The sequence below is a fragment of the Cebidichthys violaceus genome, unplaced genomic scaffold (genome assembly GCF_023349555.1).
Source record: "Cebidichthys violaceus isolate CVI_PGR_0920_01 unplaced genomic scaffold, fCebVio1.0.p SCAF_133, whole genome shotgun sequence".
In the NCBI taxonomy this organism is placed as follows: Eukaryota; Metazoa; Chordata; class Actinopteri; order Perciformes; family Stichaeidae; genus Cebidichthys; species Cebidichthys violaceus.
In genome coordinates this window covers 51,166-74,020 of record NW_027176300.1, presented here as the reverse complement: position 1 = coordinate 74,020, position 22,855 = coordinate 51,166, and the positions used below count along the sequence as shown (strand labels likewise).

The 22,855-nt window shown below is 42.4% G+C and overlaps 2 protein-coding genes across 2 annotated transcripts; one reads left to right on the top strand and one right to left on the bottom strand.

Annotated features, from left to right (window-relative positions):
* Nucleotides 1-3,620: 3,620 nt before the first annotated feature.
* Nucleotides 3,621-11,501, bottom strand: ovol1a (ovo-like zinc finger 1a). Its single transcript, XM_068708075.1, has 6 exons — nucleotides 11,181-11,501; nucleotides 10,908-11,076; nucleotides 5,004-5,233; nucleotides 4,397-4,618; nucleotides 4,054-4,198; nucleotides 3,621-3,949 (listed from the first exon to the last, which is right to left on the bottom strand). Exons 2-6 carry the CDS (start codon nucleotides 11,005-11,007, stop codon nucleotides 3,621-3,623), a joined length of 1,026 nt encoding a protein of 341 aa, XP_068564176.1. The 5' UTR covers nucleotides 11,008-11,076; nucleotides 11,181-11,501.
* A 6,540-nt stretch (nucleotides 11,502-18,041) lies between these two features.
* On the top strand, nucleotides 18,042-22,039 carry LOC137870670 (N-acylneuraminate cytidylyltransferase-like). Its single transcript, XM_068708074.1, has 8 exons — nucleotides 18,042-18,349; nucleotides 18,975-19,117; nucleotides 19,305-19,460; nucleotides 20,094-20,230; nucleotides 20,577-20,671; nucleotides 20,821-20,992; nucleotides 21,080-21,245; nucleotides 21,739-22,039. Exons 1-8 carry the CDS (start codon nucleotides 18,135-18,137, stop codon nucleotides 21,951-21,953), a joined length of 1,299 nt encoding a protein of 432 aa, XP_068564175.1. The 5' UTR covers nucleotides 18,042-18,134; the 3' UTR covers nucleotides 21,954-22,039.
* Nucleotides 22,040-22,855: the final 816 nt, after the last annotated feature.

Genomic DNA, 22,855 nt, shown 5'->3' with positions numbered 1-22,855 from the left:
CAAGTGGGGAGAGTGTGGGACCCAATGAATCTAATACTACAACAATTTAAGATTGTTGCCAAAATTATCCAAGAAGAATGTCGACATGTTTTTCTGCTTGTTTGAGAGAGTGGCAGATGCCTTTAATTGGCCACACACTGAACATACTCTGAGGCTTCAATGCATAGTTACAGGTTAAGCTCAAGAGGCACATGCGCCGTCAAGCCCAGCAGAGAGCCGAGACTCTGCCAAGGCCTCTGAGCCGGTGCCCGAGGCCTTTTCGTCAACGGTTTCATGCATTAGAATGAAGGTGATTGTCAGCTTAACAAAAACAAATTAAATGTTTAAGCAAAAAAAAAAAAGGATACACTTTCAAAACCAAACGCCTGCAACACTCCTCGATTCACACAATGCAGCAGCAGCAGAGGCTGAAGGGACGGATCAAGAAGAATTGTTTCTGTGTTATTTCCGGGGGACTGACGTGGAAATTTACTGCATTGGTTGAAACGTGGAAGTTGTTCACTGGAGTGGGCGTGACGGAAGCCGATTTTAACCTGCCGGTTCAGAGACAGGTGTGATTGGAGCCACGATTGATGTGCTTCTGGGGTACAGGAACATTTCTTTTCCTTCTTCTCTACTCTCTCAATGCACAGTTGGTTCTGGCTGTTAATATATATGTATATATTGGTCCAAAAAAAAGATCCCTTCTAAAGTGGAGTCAATGTAAGTGATGGAGGACAAAATCCATGGACTTTGTTCTGTGTAGAAATTCATTCTAAAGTTTAACCCTTTAACGCCCACACTAGTTATTTAACTCTTTATTCAAACAGGAAGTCTCATGACAGAAAACTTACAAGTCAGATATTAGTTTCACATTAAGAAAAAAGTGGAATTGTTCTACATCTACATATTTGGAATGACCAAATTAAGAGAAGAGCGTCATCTGCATAGAATGTAATTCACATGATGTGTTTGAGTGGGTTTTAAAGGGTTAACCAGAACTTATATGAGGAAACACAAAATGGCTCATCGCTATGTTTTCTTTTGTACAAACACAGAGTGTGCATAATGCATTTTGGATCATACAGTGTATGGTTGACCTACAATAAGTTAGGCTTTATTTGCACAAGTATCACAACACAACAATCAATGGATAAAAAATGAGAAGTCGGGATCACAAAAGTCAGGATTCAGGCCTGTGGGAACCATGATTGTCTCTACAATAGTTGTTGAGTGGTGGACCAACCAAAAACAGAAGCACGGCTAAAATATATGGATTGTGCTGGTGAACCAGACCCTGTGAGTTTTGGGCCTCTTTAATACAATCAGTGTCAGTTAACTTACAAGACCGTTATCTAACCCGCTATAGCCTGTTTCCTTAGGCTGAAAGGCGGTTGCAGGATTCCTCCAACAAGACCTGACAGAGACCAAGAATCCAGCCTCGCCCTCCAAACCACAACCGCTCTCTTTCTTAAACATAGTCTGAAGTTTGGAGGGAGGGTGGGGTGGTAGCACAATTAATGCTTAACAACAGCCATCTTTCATGCACTCACACAAAGAAGGGGCAGGGTAAAGCGTGATTAATTCACACGTTTGTATTCAAAAGAAAGAAGGCTGCTGAGGCTGTGAAGACATATTAATGTTGATTTCTTCAGAGGATTTCATTATTGAACATATTTCCCCATGTGACCACATGACTTACAGCTAAAAATACATCAACGGTCATACCAAGAATTCCTTCTGTGCCTGTAACAACCTTTTCAGTCGTCACTCGGATGCTGTAACGTAAATATTAGATGTTGTTTTGCTTATGTTCTTTATTACCTTTCCACCAACCACTAATTTGAGAAATGTGGAAGTTAACTGAGTGCTTGTAAGTTGATCTAACACTGCCATTGTTAAAGCACAATGCATTTTAATATACAGTATCAAGACAGTGCACATGCATGCGTGAATATCAATGTACTGTTGCATGCACCTGTTATGGTAAGGACATGCAACTGGAATGCATGGTCTGCTTGTTCTGAAGGGGCAGCGGTTGCATTTTTAAGTAACAGGATTATATGACCTACAGAAGCATGTAGAGCTACTTGATTATTATTTCGTATGGCAGGTATGTCGGGTATAGGATCAAATCCACAACCTTGGCATTAATAGCAACACGTTCTAACCAACTGAGCTAACCCGCTAAGCTAACTGGGAATCTGAGAACCATGAATGTAAGTAGGGCTGTTTGGGAAATAATTACTTCTTAAAAGGTGCAGTTTGTACGATTTGTCGGCATCTAGGGGCCAGATTGCAGATCGTAACCAACTGAAACTTCTCCTGTGGGCCAACCATAGAGTGTATATAAAGTAGTTTATGTAATCACCATGAGGTCACCCATTAATTTGCAGACTGCGATTTTGAAGCCTCAAATTCGTCATTTTTTTCTGTCGCCATCCTTGTTTTTTTGGAAAGCCAGCAGGGCTTAAACTTAAGCCCTGCTGGCTTAAGTTTAAAGCACTTCAGCATTAACTTCTCTTTTCAAACACAGAAGCGGTCGCCTGTCGTCCAGACTCCTCTTCACGTTCATCCTCGGTTTATCACTTTGAAATGTCTATCAATTGCAGGGAAGTGTAAAGGCTGTTCTGCATTTGTTGTCTCTAAACCTCAAATTCTTCAGACGATGGCATGACAATAACAGGACTATTCCTTGGCTGGGTGCAGTCTCTTCCTGGAGTCTCTACTGGCTCTTGTGCGCATTTAACAAACAAGATTAACAACTTTTTAATTAGTGAGCCTTACAGGTGCTGGTAGGTGTATTTTGCTACCTTTAAAAAGGACCAGGCTAGCTGTTTCATTGTTTCCAGTCTTTGTCCTAAGCTAAGCTAAGCTAAGCTAAGCTAACCAATGACTGTATGTTCTACCTGAGCAGACATGGGCTCTAGAGGTGAGTCCGCAAATTGCCAAAAGTCAGTTTGGTTTAATCAAAAGTAAACCTCGCTACAACAGTTAAAATGGCAACGGTACGCAGAAAAATGGCCGCCACTCTTGACCATCCTGCTACGCTGAGTTGATTGGGAAACCTATTCTACTCTTACTATTTCTATTGTTTTCTTTCTAACCACACCACGAACCAACCAGTTGCAGCTCACACAGCATCTGTAATGTAGCTTACGTTAAAAGCACAACTTTTAAAAAAAAAAGAAAAGAAAAGAAAATTAATCATCTTGTAATATATTACTCCCTTTAATGAACAAAGTACTTTTTTTTCGTAGAAAATATTTTCTCTTTTTTTTTTTGCTGTACAAAAGACGCCCACAGGAAATATTTACATGCAACACAGATGAAGAAAACAACGTTGATTTTATCGGACATGTTAATGAGCTCGCATTACAATCCCATGTAAAAAACAATGTGGCCTATGCTAGTCAAAGTCAGACTCGGCCTTTTTTGGTGCATTTCATTTAAAGCTGCAGTCTGTGATATATAGAGAATCCCAAATCCATACACACGTACATTCATACATATACATACATTTCCTTTCCCGACTGCTGTGTAATCTGAATTGCGTCTTGCATGCCTTCACTTTTAAGTCCTTATGTCCTGAGTTTGTCGTTTCGATGACCTCACAGGCTCCCCCCCCCCCCCCCTCCCCTCTACTGCCCCGCCGATCCAGTGGTATCGTCACTGTCGGCTCCTTGAGGAGAGCCTGGCGACGATCCTTCTTCCTCTCTCCCCCCCGCGGCTCTCCTCGCGGCCTTCCCCTTCAGCAGGGCGCTGTCGGGGTGAAGCGAGTGGAGGTGGATCAGCAGCTCGTCCTGAGTCCCCGCCGTGAGGCCGCACTCCTCGCAGACGTACAGCTTGTTGCGTCGCTCCTTGTAGGCGTACTTCTGGGTGACGCTGTGGATCTTCTTCATGTGGGACTCCAGGGAGCAGCGCTGGGTGAAGGCCTTTTCGCAGAGCGTGCACTTGTAGGGACGGACGCCTGTTTTTTTTTGGAAAACGTGGGGGGAAAAAAATGTCATTTTCTTGCATCTATTACGTTTGTGTTTATGCACGTGTGGAAACAATTACAAGCGCGTACGCTACCTGTGTGCGTGCGTACGTGTCTCTTCAGGTCAAAGGTGTCGTTGAAGCCCTTGCCGCAGAAGGTGCACAGGTGTCTCTTGGTGTCATTGTGACACTTGAGATGTCTGTTCAACATTCGCTGGTACGAGAAGGTCTTCTGGCAAACCTGTAGCAACGACACAAACAGAGTTGTTTCTTCACATTCAGTGTTCCCCACCAAAAGGCATCGTGTGCATCCTTGAAGCCTACAAAAACAAGAATCACTTTTCAGTCCGTACTTGTTGCGCACGTGTTTACACACACACACACACACACACACACACCAAGGGGTGTAGTTTATTAAAAAATAAAGAACAAAACGCACCTGGCACAAGTAGGCCCCCGTCGGCCCCGTCACCCCCGTCAACAGACTCTGACTTTGACCCGTCGATCTGGTCACCATGGAGACCGCTTCCACGGGTTCGGGGGTCGTCGTCGAGGCAACTGGCATCTCGGTGGCTATTGGCGTCAGGGACATCAGGGTGGGAATGGGAGGGAGGGAGAGGGGGAGGGGAGAGGGATCGGGCCGTAAATCGCCTGTGGTTATCTGTGGTGGAGAGAAAATAGTGCCTTTTATGTTACATTTGAATTATAACGCCTTTGTTTTACTTGATTTCCACCACTTTAAGTGACACACTGAGTTGCAATCTAACACAAATCATTTCATTTAAATATGAAATCTGAATTTGACAATGTCGCATTTGCACTAAGATGAAATTATACATATCAAGCCATTTAATAAGAAAGAAAAAACACCAGTTTAAGGCAAGTAGTCATGAAATTGTCCGTTATTCTTTTTCTGTGGTTCACACCTTGGAAGTAAATATTAATATCTATTCATGTTCATTATGGGAAAGAAGAAACCAACATAAATGTTGTCAGAATATCTAGAGATAAAGGTCCTAAAATGCAGTCGCCGCTCGTTTCCTCACCTTCATTTTGGACCGGACGTACGTAGAGCCGCCCTGCGCCCTCCTTCTGAGGTCCAACCTGCCCTCCGATGGCGGCGCCAGGCTCTGCGGCTGGCCCAGCATCGTGCTGGACGGCAGCTCGGCGTGCGTTTGCGTGTCGGAGAGAGACCGTTTGGTGAGGCAGAGCGGAGTCGTCTCGGCGGGGCTCGCTTCGGCTTCCATCATCAGGATGGACGAAGGGTAGGTGGAGACTGGAGGGAGAGAGGGGGGGGGGGGAGAGAGAGTCAGCGTCACCTTTCAAGTCTCTTCTTGAACCTGCAACTCTTTGGGTGGTTTTGGAGTCATGTTTCTGGACACCTGGTGGATGTAAATCAAATAGTCACTCTCTTTTCGCTCTGATTTTCGTTTCTCCTAAATGTTTCAAGGCCAAGTTGAGTTTACTACGTCATGTTGGAGACGTTTTGTGATTTCAGAGTTACATAACAGGGTGTGGAGTAAAGGAAACCTCAGAAATCAGAAGTCACGCCTGCGTCGACCGCGTTCCAGCACAACGAGTCGGAAAACTTAATGGGTTTTTTGCTCCAGGCGGGTTAGCCGCCGGTATCCATTGTTAGCAATACCAGTAACTCGGAATTTTGCGCATACAAACATCCTTGCAACGTGTCCACAGATATAGAAGGCGGACAGTACTGTAATTTAATGAGACACGAATATGATAGAAGCGCTAAGAAACGCTCTTTTACTGTTGAGCAGAACATTTTGGATTTTGAGGTCTGGCTTGGTGGGGTTCCTTCGGCTTTCCAAGTCGAAAATCCAACTTTAGGCGGTATTCCAGTTGAAACTCCGCATAACTAAGTGATTGTTGAGTTGCATTATGGGAAAATGTAGGATCCAGTACTATTTTCCAACCAGTCAACCTGCTTTATGGAAAACTAAACTGCCCGACTGCTCCTTTAAAAAGAGACTTTTTTGGTTATTTGATGATTCGATACATCATGAAAATAAAGCATTACTCTAAATTGAACACTCTTTTATTTACTTCATCCTGATGATGCAGTTTATAAATGTAACTACATTTTTAAAATGGACAATAAATCTCTTTTAAAAATAGTCAGAACAGGAGGACAGAGGCGGAGAGACAGAAGCAAACCGAGGTAGATGTTTCTTCTCGCGCTTCTGAATTTCACAATGTGCAGCCGGCGTCGCATCGGTTTCTGTATTTGCACAATCTCTCAATTAGCAAACACGCAGAGTTAAACATGTATTTGTGTGCGTGTGGGTGTGGGTGTGCACATGTTTGGCCTTTTGTTTTGTGCTACTTATAGTGCATGTCCTCACATGCCCCCTCACACACACACACACACACACACACACACACACACACACACACACACACACACACGCACGCACACATTCACTACATTACAGTTAGACTTGTCCAACCAGACGGTCTTGCGGCACCGGCTCTGTACCTTCTTTAAACAATCCACCTCCGCAGGGTTGGATGCCTGTCTATATGTGTGTGTGTGTGTGTGTGTGTGTGTGAACACAATCTAACAAAACACAGCTCAAAGAGGGAGATGGAGAGAGATGTAGGGTTAGGGTTATAGAAACCTTTGAGAGTGCAACCGACAGGTGTGTGTGTGTGTGTGTGTGTGTGTGTGTGTGTGTGTGTGTGTGTGTGTGTGCGTGTGCGCGTGTGTGTCTTTTGTGCGATGCGTTCGGTTAGCCCGGAGGCAGGTGTGGTTCAGCTCAGCAAAGACAACGGATCAGTTGACTCTGCAGGGGCCTCAATCAGATAAAACTCAAATGTAGATGCAAATGAAGGCCCAAAGCGAGCTGACAAACATGAAAAGGCAACAACAGGCGACCTGTAGACCGACAGAGGTATAACGGTACGCTGTGACGCAGCAGAGAGCCGACTCCTTTTCACGTCTGGTGAAGAGATATTCCTCTACAGGACTTCCATCATAAGGTTACTTCACAGTGACTCGGGTCGGGTATTGTTTGAATGAAACAGCTCAAAATGTAAAAGAATCTGACCGAAGCAGAAACAAGGTAATGCCAACATTTTGCACTTTCAAAATGGACTCACGTGTGGTGCAAAGTACTGCCTTATTGCAGTCGTCTGCATATTATTCTAACGCTGCCGCTACTTCAAGTACTTCAGCGCTGGTGTAACCGTCGCCGCGCCGTGTTCTGGAAAACAACACATTTCCACGTGCTTCTATTGAACACACAAGCAGTGCCTTCTGAGGTCAATCAACAACGAAGAAGGCATGTAGGGCGGCGGCCGACGATGGTTATCACCCTCGATCGGTCTGCTGAGTCTTTTCTAGTTTTGCATATGAAATGTTTTAAAAATGTCAGTCGCCGTTTCCCAAGATGGAGTCCTGAAATGTCTTGTTTTGTCCACAACTCAAAAGATATTGAGTTTACTGCTCTATGTCCCAGTAAAATGCATCACATGAAGGGTATTTTTGTCAGGGACAAACCATTTATGAAAAGGTATTTATGGTTTCTATACGTTACAAACTGTTTCAGTGATTTCTGCTCGTATTAAAAGGCCGTCAAGTCTTTCTAATTTATTCCTGTGTGTTGATAGTTTCTGTGGCGACTGCTGCTGGCTGGACATTTAATCTCATCTTGTATTGTTTGTTCACTCCTTCCCCCCTCACCAATGAAATTAATGAAGTGTGTGTGTGTGTGTGTGTGTGTGTGTGTGCGTTTGGGAGGAAGGGTGAGTTTTCACGCCGAGAGAGAATGTGTCGTGTCGTTCCAAACGCACTTCTTGAATTTATTTTCTATATCCATCTAACGTCCCTCAGCTGGGAGAAAGACAAAGAGTCAACAATCGGTAGATAACTTTAACAAACACAAGGTGAGAGACTGTGTGTGTGTGTGTGTGTGTGTGTGTGTGTGTGTGTGTGTGTGTGTGTGTGTGTGTGTGTGTTTGCTGAAGGCGTACTGTCTGCCACAGTAGGCTGTCTTTAGGGTCCGTTATATTTCCTCCCATCCAATAAACATTAATCTTGCAGCAGCCTCAGGATAGACCATCGGTGTGATACCATGAACCCACAAATCATAATTAGAGCCCGACTGATGAACTGATGAACTGATATTATTGGCAGACGTCCCAGAGCAGTTGCCAAAAAGTTAAAGGAGGAGACCGATACCACTCTAGTGTGTGTGAGCGGTATCGATCTCCTCATCTGACTCTCGGCAACAGAAGACAATAAACCCAAAATGTCATCAATTAAAATCAAATTGTTGTGAACTGATATGAATATAATAGTATATGAAACGATCACATTGTCTTGTACGAACGTTTAGTTTAACTTAGAGCAGAACCATCCTCATCTTGGACTTTAGGTTTTTCTTTTTATCAATCATATAATTATTATCGTCATCATTGTTTACATCTAAAACCTTTTGTTTCGGTGAAAATCGAAGATTACAAATTTGAATCATGTTCTTATGATTATTTTATGTTTAAACTGGAACCACGTCGGTTGTCGCCGTGCAGATCCCATTTTTAATGTCATCTTTAAAAACCTGTAATAAGAGTTAAGATGTCACGTCTCATCCGGCTCACACCACACACACACACACACACACACACACACACACACACATATATATAGACATTTATTATTCAATAACAGTGATTCAGTTTGTATCACGATTATTTTTAATTGAGACTTCTTTACGCCTGTTCTAGTTTCTCTTTTTTATTCGATATTAAACTCTCTAAATTGTACTTATGAGCAACGTTGTGCCTGATCTCAGGTAGTCCGGGAGTGATGATGGTTGAAATACACTTTGTTATGCGTGTCTAAGTCAGAGGACGATGGTGAGCCACCAGAAACTGGCCCTGGCACATGTTTGAGGATAAAGGGATAAAAATAAACTCCTACACCCAATGCACACCCATACACACACACACACACACACACACACACACACACACACACACACCCATACACACACACACACACACACACACACACACACACACACACCCATACACACACACACACACACACACACCCATACACACACACACACACACACACACACACACACACACACACACCTATCAAATCTGATGGCATCTGGCACCTCAAAGGTATTCAACAAGCCTGTTTCTGACTGCAATTATCATACCTGTGTGTGTGTGTGTGTGTGTGTGTGTGTGTGTGTGTGTGTGTGTGTGTGTGTGTGTGTGTGTGTGTGTGTGAGACTCCTCCTTGTCCCCAGCACATAACACCACACGTCAGGCAGGTACTTCAAGTAACGGCACAAACCAAAAACTTCAGCTGAGACAGTTGCTGCGCTTGGTGATCGGTATTAACTCCGCGTAATTACGCACTGACGCTCAGTTTTTGTTTTATCTTACGGATAAATTATCATGGGAAATTGGATATTTTTGATGAATAAAATCAAGTTGTATATGACTGATTCTCATTTTGGATAGGTCAGCACTGGTTAAAAGACAGAGTTAACAGAGATAAACAAGTGAATATAGCTCTAGGAAATCTGTAATTGTCTATTTTAAATGCGTAAAGTTAGATTCCAAAAGCGTATCACATTAGTTGATGATTCCAGAATCACCTGCATGCTCCCATTACGATTGTTGACCGTTGTTCGACCGGATTATTAGGTGTTTAAAACCACCTGAAAACGAGCTGCGGGTCAGTTCGTCCAAATGTTCCGGTTTCAGACACCAGAGAGGATGTAAAAGTCAATGATTAAAAGTTAACGGTGATGAGATGTGGAGAGGAGACAGGGAGAGGGGGAGGGGGAGGGAGGGAGAGAGCGAGAGAGAGAGAGAGAGAGAGAGAGAGAGAGAGAGAGAGAGAGAGGTTTAGGGTGTAGTCCGTTACTTGTTATCTGATACCGACGTGGTCTTACAATAAAAACTCCGCCGACGGCAACAATGGAGACTGTTCTCAAGAGGAGTTGTTGGGGAAGGGGTGGACTCCCTGTGCGTGTCATTTAAAATTCAAAGTTGGGCCCAAACACAGCATGAAGCTCAACATTTTGACAGTTAACAACGTGTCGGATCTTGTTCGTTGTTTCAGTTGGGGCACCCAATTCAGAAAACGGTATTTCCTGTGGGACAGCCCGCAGTGAAATGTCATCATAAGAGTGGGCCACTGATCCAACGAGGCTGAAGAAGAGCTCTCTCTTTAAGGATGTGAGGACAACTCGGGTCGAACTGTAACAACCAAAAGCACAACCCACTAGGCCTCCAAATAAAAGAAAAAAAGGAGACATAATTGAACGTCATATGATACGTAACAGGCTTTTATTTGGGCTACGTAAGTCAATGAGGCGAAGCATGAGGAAGAACGCTGCAATCAGGGGTTGAAGGTCGATATGTGAAAAGCAACGGGCCCTTGTGATAGCTCGTTAGGCCGCAACACAACGGCAGATATGAAACATAGAAGAGCAAACACACCAGCGTTTGCTCTTACATAATGTGTTTTGTGTGAACTTTGAACTAACTTTATTTATATTTTGTTTCAATTAAGTCGGATTTCTAAGTTTAAACGCAAAAACAAAACATTCAAATGAAGGTTTAATAAGCCAAAAGAAGAAACATACGCAACATCCCGCTTCATGCGGGAACTACGCTGCCTCTTCACGGCCCGTTGTGTTTCCCGTTATTCGGTGGCCCCGGACTGCAGCCGACCCGTTACAATCACAACCCGACCCCCCCCCCCCCACCCCACCCCACCCCTCCCCACCCGCCACACTGACATTCCTGATGGATCCAAAACCGCATGAAATGCACAAATCCGTGCGTAAAAGCACCCAGAGACGCGTCGGGACCGCGCTACCCGCCTGCGCTTTTGGTGGTTTTATATTTTTTAAACAACAAAAAAAAAACAATGGCTCATTGCACCGGCGTGGACTCACCTGGGACGTAGACGTCGCCTCGCTCATGATCGGGCAGTTCGCTCCAGTTCCGCTTCCACGGCGAAATATTCGCCTTTTTCACCAGAAAGGTCCTCGGCATGCTTAATTAACACTCGGTCCTTTTATTCGGAGGTCGGTAGCGAAGTCGCTTGTCGCGACGCGAAGTCAACTAAAAAAAAAAAAAAAGTTACAAAAGCAGGAAACTCCAAAAGTTGGAAGGAGAAAGAAAATGGAAGGTGTCGGTCCCTTCTTGTTCTCCTCCTTCCTCCTTACACCTTTCTCCTCGTCTCGCAAGCTCGGTCCCGCTTTAATCTCCTTCTTGTTTTGGTCCGTACACACCTTCCTCTTTGCAGCACTCAATAAAACAAAAGAAAAAGAAAAAGGAAAGAGACGTGTTTCGGGTGGACAGGTGAGTCCGCTCAGGTGTGCTTCCCTCGGACAGGTAAAGACGGATTTCACCTCCAGCGCTCTGAAATAACGGGAGTGGGTGAGAGAGCGGGGAGAGGAAAAAAGAGGATTATATCCTGATCACACACACACACACACACACACACACACACACACAGGCAGAGGTGGGTCCAAAAAAAAACGCAGCACAGGTACTCGTTTGAAAAAGCAGGAAACAGACGCCAGCGCGCATGCGCGTGAGAAATAACGGTGACAACAGGGCCGGGGAGAGACTGGGTCAGGCCTCTCTGTATACCTGCTGAACCGGTTTACCCCTCCCTCCGTGCTCTCTCTCTCTCTCTCTCTCTCTCTCTCTCTCTCTCGCGCTCTCTGTCTCTCAGCCTGTCCCCACCTCTTCTCCATTCCGCTCCAAGGTGTGGAGAACGGTGCAAATTATTGAGGGAGAAAGATAGTTTAGGGGGGGGGGGGGGGGGGGGGGGGGGGTGTGAAGAGCTCCTGTAGAAGAAGAAGAAGACTGCACACACATTCCCCCTGGTGCATCAACACAGCAGTAAGAGTAAGCGTCTAATAAAGGCCTGCGTCATGTTTTATAACCTCCTCCAGTCAATAAAAGCCTCCAGATATGAATATGAACAGACGGGTACTGGGGCTGTTTTCACACACAGGATGACATGGTCCACCGTCTTGTCTTTTGTTTTTTGTTTTCATGCTGATTATGAATCGTCTCGGATGAAATGCGTCTCTTTAACTCGGCGTAGAAACGAGCGGCGGCGTCCTGCGTCAGGTTAGCGTCCCGTTGACGAGGCCTCTCCGTGGGTTTATGCGCTAAATGAACATTTGAATGATTCAAATGAAACTTCATTTGCAGGTTTGCGCCGACAGAGACGACGCTCCATCACATGGGCTTACACACGCAATTAGAAGCTGCTTTCTTGTGCTGATGTGGCAGTAAAGGATCACCCATGACTCATAGTTTCACATGTATCATCAGTAAACTGTATTCTCTTTATTTGGAGTATCAAACCTTTATCAAATGTTGCCTTCAGGTCCTGCAGGACGTATGAGAATAATGAGGGAAGCGTGTGTAAATGAGCCAACGAGGTCGATGAATCCACAAATATTCGTGCAGAATTCACACCGATAAGCTTTCAGTTTAACATATTCAAAGTCTCAAGGATCCAAGTCATTTGAGGATGAAACACAGAACTTTTCTTTTGAGTGATAACGAGAGACATTCTTAAAACAAAAGAGTGATGAGCAGTTCTGTAATTCATCACGTTTTAGATATCAAACTGAATATTTTTCACTGTTTGTCACTTATGGTTTATACCTTTATGATGTTACTTTCTCTTTACACCTGATTGTATTTGGTGATCCTCTTACTCTCTACTGTTTATCGGCCAACTTGTGTGTATAATTGTAGTGCTTTTCATTCATGTTTGTCTGTCTTTTTGTTTATTTCTATATTTGTATTTCTTCTGTCACATATTGTATGTTGGGACTCCCTGTGACGCGAGACAAATCAGTTGTTAGTTGCAGCTCTAATGCACACATTAACGGTGTACTTCCTTATGTGAACTACAGCTCATGTTATCTGATGATGACTGATTGCCACGGTGTATGAATACTATATGTGTGTTTCAGCCATGCTGCCGTTGATTAGCAGTATCATAGTACTTTGTTTAGTATTCACCAATAAAAAGACAAATGAAGGCCTGTGAGTATGTAAATGACTCATTCAGAGATCAGTGTTTGCCTCCCTGCTGTGTGTGTTTACAACCCCCTCCTGCTCCTCCACTGTTCTCCTGTCTTTGTAATCAACCCAACACACACACACACACACACACACACACACACACACACACACAGATCCCCTAACTGGCCTCTTGAAACACCTGAAACCTTAAAATGATAACACACAGGAGGAGACAGAAGTACACATGTACTGCAGCCCGGTACTTTCTGCTGACGCGGACAGTAATCATATCATGTGCAATAGAAGTAGGGTTGCAAAATTCCGTGAATATTCAAAGTTGGAAACTTTCCATGGGAATTAACGGGGAATAAACTGGAAATTCTGGGGTAATTTAACTGTATTTACCTTGTCATATATGACAAAACAACATTTTGTTTTTTTGCAGAACGTTTTATGTTTACGTTTCTGGTAGACAACGTTCCCGACGAGCAGCATCCAGGGTCCAGCTGAGCTAGGCTTGCATAGTCTTGTTCTCAACTACGTTTAAGTTTCCTGTTATATGCTTTTGCAAAAAAAACTTTTGCAAAAAAAAAAAAAAAAAGGTCAACATTTCCAAAATTCCTGACCTTAACGTCCCATGGAAAGTTTCCGGTAAGTGTCCGGAAATTTATCGGAAATTTTCCGCCCCTTTGCAACCCTAAATAAAACTATTTATTACTTTAACCAAATATGTTTTTCTTCAAATATTGATTGTATTAATTCTTTTTCTGACATTATTACAAATGTATAGAAAACAGGCGACAACCTCTTTTTCTGAAAAATGAAGCTCATGCTGAAGTGTCTTAAAGCTGCATTCTCTCTAGTGTCCACCAGGGGGCGACTCCTCTGGTTGTGTAGAAGTCTAGTCTAAAATGACTCTACTTCTCTCTTGATTTATTCCCTCAGTAAACATTGTAAACATGAGTTTATGGTCTCAATCTCTAGTTTACAGTCTTCTTCAATACAGCATGATGTTCATTTAGTACATTATGGTCCATTTAGAGTCAAACAGACCAGAAAGCAGGGGATGCTTTAGGGGGCGGGGCTACACAGTAATTGACAGGTCTCTACCACGGCGTTGTCTGGTCTGGAAGTTGTTATTGTTTTTGTCTAACAACCTAAAGCCTTTCACAGTGTGTTTTCAGTCCAGAAAAGTTAATTGTAACATTTTTGGTCACCTCAAAGCCAAAGGAAGAAGAAGAAGAAAGGTGACGAAGGTGACGAAGTATAGGGAGATGATTTTCAGCCAAATAAGGAAATATCTCACATACGGGCAATCATGAACCAAACTAAATTCATTTTATGTGTCAAAGAGTCACTCACAGAAAAAGAACAGTGTGTTAAGAGTCAATTGAGTTCTAAAACCATGCAGTGATTCGCCAACATTTTCCGAGGGCCTTTAACTCCAGCAGACCTGTTTCTGGCAGTAGGAACCTCTAACCTCTAACCTCAGCAGAGATTGTTGGTTTTTCAGATTTAAATGTGTCTCTTTGTCTAGTATTCAAAGCCGTTCAAGGAGTTCCCGTGTGCCATCACCTGCAAACGTTTCCCATTTGCGTGTGCAGACAAAACAAGACCCAGCATCTAAAACAGACCCACTTAGAAACCTAAAGACGTAAACGCGGCAGCATTCGCCAGCTGTTGACTCCTCCAGTTGAACGGAGGTCAGAGCGCTGGTGAAGGAGTGGTGCGCGGTGACTGAATGAACGGTATGCCGCCAGGGCTGTCGGAGTAGTTCGGGCAGATGAGCTGCCCTCCTCCTCCTCCTTCCGTCCTCCTCTTTTCTTTTGCAACCCATTTTCTAACTGTTATCACGTCGTCTTTAACCGCCTGTTCTTGTGTTCAAAACAGGTTTTTGGTGTGTTTTTCTTTGCTTAGAGAGAGAGAGAGAGCCTCAAACGTCAATGTGTGACTTCTGTTCCCTCCCTGAATCAGCAAGCAGTCAGTTAACAGAGAGAGAGAGAGAGAGAGAGAGAGAGAGAGAGAGAGAGAGAGAGAGAGAGAGAGAGAGAGAGAGAGAGAGAGAGAGAGAGAGAGAGAGACAGAGAGAGAGAGAGACAGAGACAGAGAGAGAGACAGAGAGAGAGAGAGACAGAGAGAGAGAGACAGAGAGAGAGAGAGAGAGACAGAGAGAGAGAGACAGAGACAGAGAGAGAGACAGAGAGAGAGAGAGACAGAGACAGAGAGAGAGAGACAGAGAGAGAGAGAGAGAGAGAGAGACAGAGACAGAGACAGAGAGAGAGACAGAGAGAGAGAGAGACAGAGAGAGAGAGACAGAGAGAGAGAGAGACAGAGACAGAGACAGAGACAGAGACAGAGACAGAGAGAGAGAGAGAGAGACAGAGAGGAGCACCGGTTCAACCTGATGGACGGCTTCATCTCTCCTCTGGTCTCTTCCACATTACTGTTATTTATCTGTCGCTCTCCCTCACATCATGTCTCCTTATTAAAGGAAGAGAAAGAAATACACAGAATAAAGAGTAGTGTGTAGATGAGCAGCAAGGGGACAGGATGTATTCAGTACATGGACAAAATATATAGTGCAGGTATAAGTACAACACTGGAAATATAGTGAGATAATATATAAAGATCACTGCAGACCCATCACACAAGCTGTTCCAACCTCCATTTGCACTAATATCCCAAATCCATTGTCATAGTTGCTGTTCTTTATGTTCATATATATTCTTTGATATATATGTATACTCATATTGTGCATAGGTAAATGTGTATGCGTAGTTTCTCTGTTGTCTTTAATGTCCTTGTTTGTATATTGTACGTTGAGAGCAACGTGTAAACCAGAGTCAAATTCCATGTATACGTATACATATGTGGCTAATAAAGCTGATTCTGATTCTGATATACAGGATAAACAGCTGGAAGTACGACATGAATACTGTGTAAACAACACGTTTTAATATTTGCCTTCAGTTTAACTCAGTACCTCTGTTAGTGTCACGTTGTAAGTTCAGCCTGCATACTGTATTCATAGGCTGGGTTCTCTCAGCGATGGGTGGGAGCACAGGTTAGGTAGCATACCTGTGTGTGTGTGTGTGTGTGTGTGTGTGTGTGTGTGTGTGTGTGTGTGTGTGTGTGTGCGTGTGTGTGTTTGTTGTTGTTGGGCATTCGGGTGAAATGTTACTGGTGAATATACAAGCTGGATTATTGAAGTGAGAGGATATAAAGAAAGCGAAGAGTGAAGAGGCGCGATGATCAAGCTGTCCTCGTGACTCGTCAGCCTACGTTTGACAGCTTCAAGGCGGAGCTGACGGTAAAGTTCCAGCTGTCAAGCTGACACAGTCACAGGTGTGTCGTCCTTTATGCGTCACTAATTGATTTGTGGCTTTATTGAAACAAGTCGCACGCACAGCAGGTGTATGATCGCATTCTTAGTCATTAGGTAATGACTAATTAACAGTCAGGCATTAATTAAAAATCGCTTTCATTTGGAGTTTTGTTTCTGTGTTCACTCTGTTTGCGCCGTTTGTCTCTTTATCTGCTGTATATTATTATTATTATTATTAGCATTTATGAATGACAATTTACATACTAGAAAATCCCGAATTAGAATGAAAAGAAATTAAAAAAATTTTAATAAATTAAATAAAATACAATTATTTTACTTAATCCACTATTATGTTTACTATTAATGTTACATAACCTACAGTATTGTTGTCAAGTTTACATTTGTATACAAAGAAAAACACTGAGCTAGAATTGTGATATATAATATATTTATACATATACATATATATTATATATACATACTGTATATATAATATGTATGTATATGTATATACATATACATACTGTATATATAATATATTTATTTCTAACTATCATAATGTGTTCAAAATAAAACAAATCGTTAAAAAAATAGGTGTAGGAAGTGTCACAATAAGTGGAGGATAATATTTTCTGTTAATCAATTAACCCACATCCAATTAAAATGAATTCTGTCTCATATGAAACTTCTTTGACCAAGTTTGTACTTATAAATAAAAGTCCACGTTTTATGCAACTGTAATGTGTTATTTATTATAAATTAGAATGTCATCGTGATGAGCAATAATTACAAAAAAAATGGCAATTTACACTTGATGTCGAAAGATGGCGCTGTTTATCACTAAACAAGAAGAAGACATGGATTCAGCAAACTTCACCTGCTGCTCCAGTTGTTAATCATAACACATACATGTTTTCTAAATCTGTTCAATCCTCCTCTTTGTTTGTATTGATCCATCCATACACAGGTGGAGAAAGAGAGACTCTTTACCGCTACACCTGTAGGCTTTTTAAAACATTCCATTACTGTGTGACTTCTGTGACACACCCTCGTCTTCTTCAGTCAAAAACAGGTTTTTCTATATAACTTTAAAAAAACACACCAGAACAAAGAAGAAGAAAAGTCTATTTAGAGAGTATTCCACAACCCACAATTGTCTTTTTACAAAATAATAATAATAATAATAATAATAATAATTATTATTATTATTATTATTATTATAATTATTATTATTATTATTATAATTATTATTATTATTAGTAGTAGTAATGGTAGTGTTATTTTAGTTATTATTATTTATATTAATGTATTGTTAACAACAACAATACTACCACAAATAATAATACTTGTGATATTATTGATATAACACAATAACATAACTGAAGCAGACATGAGATTATTAGTTTGCTAATAAATAATACAAAGCACAATAAACGACTGAATTATATTTATTTCATTGTGTTGGAAATTAAGATAAAAAAATGAGAAATCAAACGCTCCATGAATACTAACTGTCCGTAGACGCAAACAAACTTATACACACGTTTGTATAAGAAAGAAGATGTTCCGGTTTTTAACAGCTTTATTAACGGACCAACGGACCATGTTGACAGAAGAGGCGCTTGTTCTCGAGGGAGGGGGTTTGTTTACATACTGTCCATTACACCCACCGTCCCACTGTCCCACCGTCCCACTGTCCCACAGACCCACCGTGTCAGCCCAAGTGCCACTGTCCTATAATTACCGTCTATTAGCGGCGCTCCACGGACATCTTTTTTTTTAGCCAAATTGAGTCGTTATGGCTTCCAGGAAAAGATGCTCAAACGGCGAGCAGGACGGACCGCTGTCCGAATGCAAGCACCCGAGAGCGGACGGGAAGCGACACGTCGCTGCCTTGGTTCTGGCGAGGGGAGGAAGCAAAGGGATCCCCCTGAAAAACATCAAAATGTTAGCCGGGGTCCCGCTCCTCGGATGGGTGCTCAGGGCTGCAGTGGACTCCGACATGTTCGACAGGTAGAAACAATTGTTGCAGGATATGATATTTTTATAGATATAGATATTTTTTTAAATTTAAAACACTTGATCTGTATAGAGGAAGATAAATATATATTTTAAAACATTTTGGGATATAGAAATAAACAGGTAATTTATACTGAAATGATTTGTAGACTCAAAATGAATATCCAGCTGTAATTGATAATTGATTAATTGTCATTTATTAAGGAAAATAAGTGAAATATTGTCTGTTTTATATGTCTCTAATGGGAGGATGTGATGCTTTATGTCATTGTGATTTTATGTTTTGTTATTTGGACGAAACAGATTTTTTATTAAATGAGGATTTGAGTTTTGTGATGGAGTAATTTTGAGATATATTGTTGTTTTCCTTCAACACTTCATTTAAAGGCGACCTACCCTGAATTTGTTGCATCTTAAATGATAAACTTTTCAAGAAAATAGTTTGAGTTAAACCTTTTATTTTCCTTCACGATTTAAATGAATCTGTAGAAGAAAAAGCTTAAAGATAAGAAGGAAAAACAAGTAAGACAAAGCATCAAAACATGAGTCAGACAGATAATGTTGAAGTAATCCCATGTGAAGAGATTACTACAGTGATGGCACACTTTCATTTCCTCAGTGTTTGGGTTTCGACTGACCATGACGAGATCGAGAAGGTGGCAAAATGCTGGGGCGCCCAGGTGCACCGCAGGAGCCTTGAAGTCTCCAAAGACTCTTCCTCGTCCCTGGAAACCATCCAAGAGTTTATCAGGCTCAACCCAGGTACGTCCCCCAACACCAGGATGTGTACCTGGACATCAGGCTCGGGTGGTGTAGTGATATCGCCACGACGTGTTTGATCAGTGACAGGGCCGCTCAGAGCGGACGCAAAGCAGCTGTGTGACTATAGCGCACGTGACTTTGTTGACTTTGTTGACTTTGTTGACTTTGTTGACTTTGTTTTTCACAGCGATAGATGTGGTGTGCAACATCCAGGCTACCTCCCCGTGTCTCCACCCGTTCCATTTGAAGGAGGCCCTGGAGATGATCACGCAGCAGGGCTTTGATTCCGTCTTCTCCGTGGTCAGGAGACACCAGTTCCGCTGGCAGGAGGTCAAGAAAGGATGTAAGCCAACAAATAGTTCCACATTTCTTCAACAGCACAACACTTAATCTGAAAACTCCTGTGGTTGCAATAAGAAGTCTGGTTGTATAGAAGTCTAGTCTAAAATGACTCTACTTGTCTCTTGATCTATTACCTCAGTAAACATTGTAAACATGAGTTTAAGTATGTTCTTTCTTTCTTTCTTTCTTCACAGTGACCACAAACATTGTGGTCACTGTGGTTGAAAGGAGTTTTTTGTCACGGAGCAACCTGTTGCCCCCGGCCTTGTCATTCATATGTGGCATGTCTCCAACTTGTTATTCAAGTTTTGCTTGTTAGAGTCACTTGTCATGATGATTCTGAAAAGAAAACTGTAGACACCAGGCGTGAAAGATAAGATAATCCTGCAAATGTCCCACAGCGGGGATTACACAGCAGCAAAGTGGGCGGTGCACCAAGAGACATCAGTAGAAAACAAAGCAAAAGAACAAAAGAAGTACAATAAATAATCAAACAGTAAAGGTATAAAAAAGAAGTAAACCGTAAAAAAAAAAAAAGAAGAAGCTAGAAATACAATATCGTCGGCTTGAGTGGTTGAATACACAACACACATGAAAAGGTAACTCCTAACTCCTAACTCCTAACTCCTTGTAGCTGGGGAGATTACCAAGGCGTTCAATCTGGACCCGGCCCGCCGTCCACGCCGTCAGGACTGGGATGGAGAGCTGTGTGAGAACGGCTCGTTTTACATCTACCTCAAAGAGGCCATGGTGAATACGACGCTTGTGCAGGTACAGTAACTGACCAATGTTGACTACCAGTAGTACACGTCCAAATGCAACAACGGTAAAAACTGGTTACGTTCTAGGAATGTAGAATCCGTCTCAGTTTAAAGGAGCGTTGTGTGACATTGAGAGCATTAGTTAGCATTGTTAGCTTTGAGCCGCCGGTTTCAGGCGTCGCCATGTTGGGAGCCGTTGAGAGGCAAACGGAATGCTCCCAATCTCGTGTTACGCATCTTTAATTGAATTACTTTGAACATGACTTGCTTTAACGAATTCTGTTTTGATAATGAAATGAAAAATTGTCAAATTTAATGCGGTTTTATGTTGCACGTTTCTGCTTCCGTCTCTCCAGGGCGGTAAGGTAGCGTACTACGAGATGCTACCGGAGTTCAGCGTGGACATCGATGTGGACATCGACTGGCCTGTGGCAGAACAGAGGGTTCTCCGGTGAGACACACGAACCCCAGTTATCTTCATACAGTCATGCATATAGATTTTGCAAAGTATACTTGCTATGTCGTCTTTCAGCGAAAAGTCAGACCTGAGTCGGTCATTTCTTTTCCCGCTCTTTATCCAATCCGTGCTTCTTTCTTCAGGTATGGCTACTTCGGTCGGACCACGCCAGAGGTGGTTCGTCTGATGTTCTGCAATGTTTCCGGATGCTTAACGGAAGGAAGGATCTTCCTGTCCAAGTACGGAGAGGAGATGGTGTCTATTAATACCAGAGACACCACGGGCATCCGCATGCTGCAGAAAGAAGCAATGGAGGTTGGAACCAGTCTAAACTCTAAAAAGCACCAGTGAGTTGGCTCATGTCATGAGGCCACACACTACCTTCTGTCTTGGCTCCACCAGGTTGTGCTGTTGACGTCCAAGCTGGACTCCGTGACCCAGTCGTTGGCTGACAAACTAGCCGAGAGGACTGGCTGCAAGGTGATCTCGGTGGGAGAGGAGCCCCTGAATGACCTGAGGCCGATGGTGGAGCAGAGGAAGCTGGGTTGGAAGGATGTGGCGTACATGGGTAAAGCCTTTTTAAGTATTTTTAAGAACGTAGTGTTGGGCTCTATCCATGACAAACCATGTCGAGATTAAACCCCACTTAACTGCCACTCTAATCTCAAAGAATATCTGAGCATTTTTTGTAAATGTAAACCTTCATAATGTTGTACATTTGTGACTTTATAATCTCACAAATTGGCAGGTTTTTCTTGTAAATTTACCACTTTAATCTCAGATAATATCCAAGTTTATTGTCATAACTTTACTACTTACGTATTCTGAATATTTCCCCTAACCCCCGGCTCTGTAATTATTGTTTTTAACCTCCAGTGGAGCTAATACATTATTGTAGCTGAAACTGGTTTAGTAATCCAAAAAAATGTCTGGATTGCAAAGATAAACCAGTGCCATCTAGTGGTGTGGATTTATTTTGATCCTCATGCAACAAGCCTTAATCAGTAATCAGTCTTTATATTCACCTGTGATGTTTATTTCTATACCTTGCCTCCTCTCAGGTAGCGACACACAGGATATCAGCTGTCTGAACCTGGCGGGTTTAAGTGCGGTGCCCGGAGACGCTCCAGTGGTCGTCATCAATGCTGCAAAGTACACCTGCCACACTGCCGGGGGAATGGGAGCCATGAGGGAGTTTGCTGAGCACATTCTCCTGCAAAAAGAAAAAGTAAAGTCGCAGTTGGAGCAGCACCGCATCGACCGCAAAAACTTTTGATTCTGAATGTGAATCAACAGAAAAGGCGTCAGGGTGTGTAGTTCAGGCACAAATAACCAATCAAACATGCACATAAAAACATTTCAGTATCAGAGATGCAACTCTGATTTTAGAGTTAGAAGTCAAACAATTAACCTTGTTTACACAAAAAGTGAGATTATTATGCATGCTCTTTAGAAGTTTTACGAAAATGAAGTTATTGTACCTTTAACATAAAAGAAAATTTTTCTTGACAGGACTTGTACAAAGTCAATAAAGTAATCCCTGAATATGAGATATGAGCTTACAGATAATTATCTATCTATATTATTAATATAGTGTCTGTAAAATCTTATTGGGCAACTTCTGCTTCTGTACAAATACTCCAGGAAAATGTGACTATTACTTTAAATGGGTTTGCAATTGTTTGTCATGATCTGCTTACTTTTTTTGATGAATCAATAAACAGTTTAGGTTTTAAAATGTCTTAAAATGTACTTGACAATGTAGATTTTAAAACAACTCCAAAATGGCGCGAGGCAATAGAGACCGCGTTTACATACACGTGTCTGAGATATTTAGCTAAACCAGTATGTGTGTGGAACTATGTGCGTGTGTGTGTGGGTTAGTTAAAGAAGAGAGGAAAAAAAAAGGAAAAGCCTAGCCGCAAAATACTAGCCACAATTCTGGTTGCTTTTACTGATAAAGCCACAATTACTGACTTCACTCGCGGTAACTGATCTATCACAACACGGTTGCAGCAGTATGAAAAACACAGTAATCTCTGCACAGCACTAACGGTACTCGGCGGTCCGTGAGCATACACAATAACACTTTATAACAATACAGTAAGCTTAAAACAAAAACAAGCAAGGTAATAAACACACTATGACCCAACTTTGCCCAGACACCAAGCCTCTTAC

Coding starts and splice junctions, on each gene's coding strand:
- ovol1a (XM_068708075.1), bottom strand. CDS start 11,007: ATGCCGAGGACCTTTCTGGTGAAAAAGGCGAATATTTCGCCGTGGAAG. Junction 5,234..10,907: donor AGGCGACGTCTACGTCCCAG/GTGAGTCCACGC, acceptor CTCTCCCTCCAG/TCTCCACCTACCCTTCGTCC. Junction 4,619..5,003: donor ACGTCCGGTCCAAAATGAAG/GTGAGGAAACGA, acceptor TCTCCACCACAG/ATAACCACAGGCGATTTACG.
- LOC137870670 (XM_068708074.1), top strand. CDS start 18,135: ATGGCTTCCAGGAAAAGATGCTCAAACGGCGAGCAGGACGGACCGCTG. Junction 18,350..18,974: donor GACTCCGACATGTTCGACAG/GTAGAAACAATT, acceptor TCATTTCCTCAG/TGTTTGGGTTTCGACTGACC. Junction 20,231..20,576: donor TGAATACGACGCTTGTGCAG/GTACAGTAACTG, acceptor CCGTCTCTCCAG/GGCGGTAAGGTAGCGTACTA.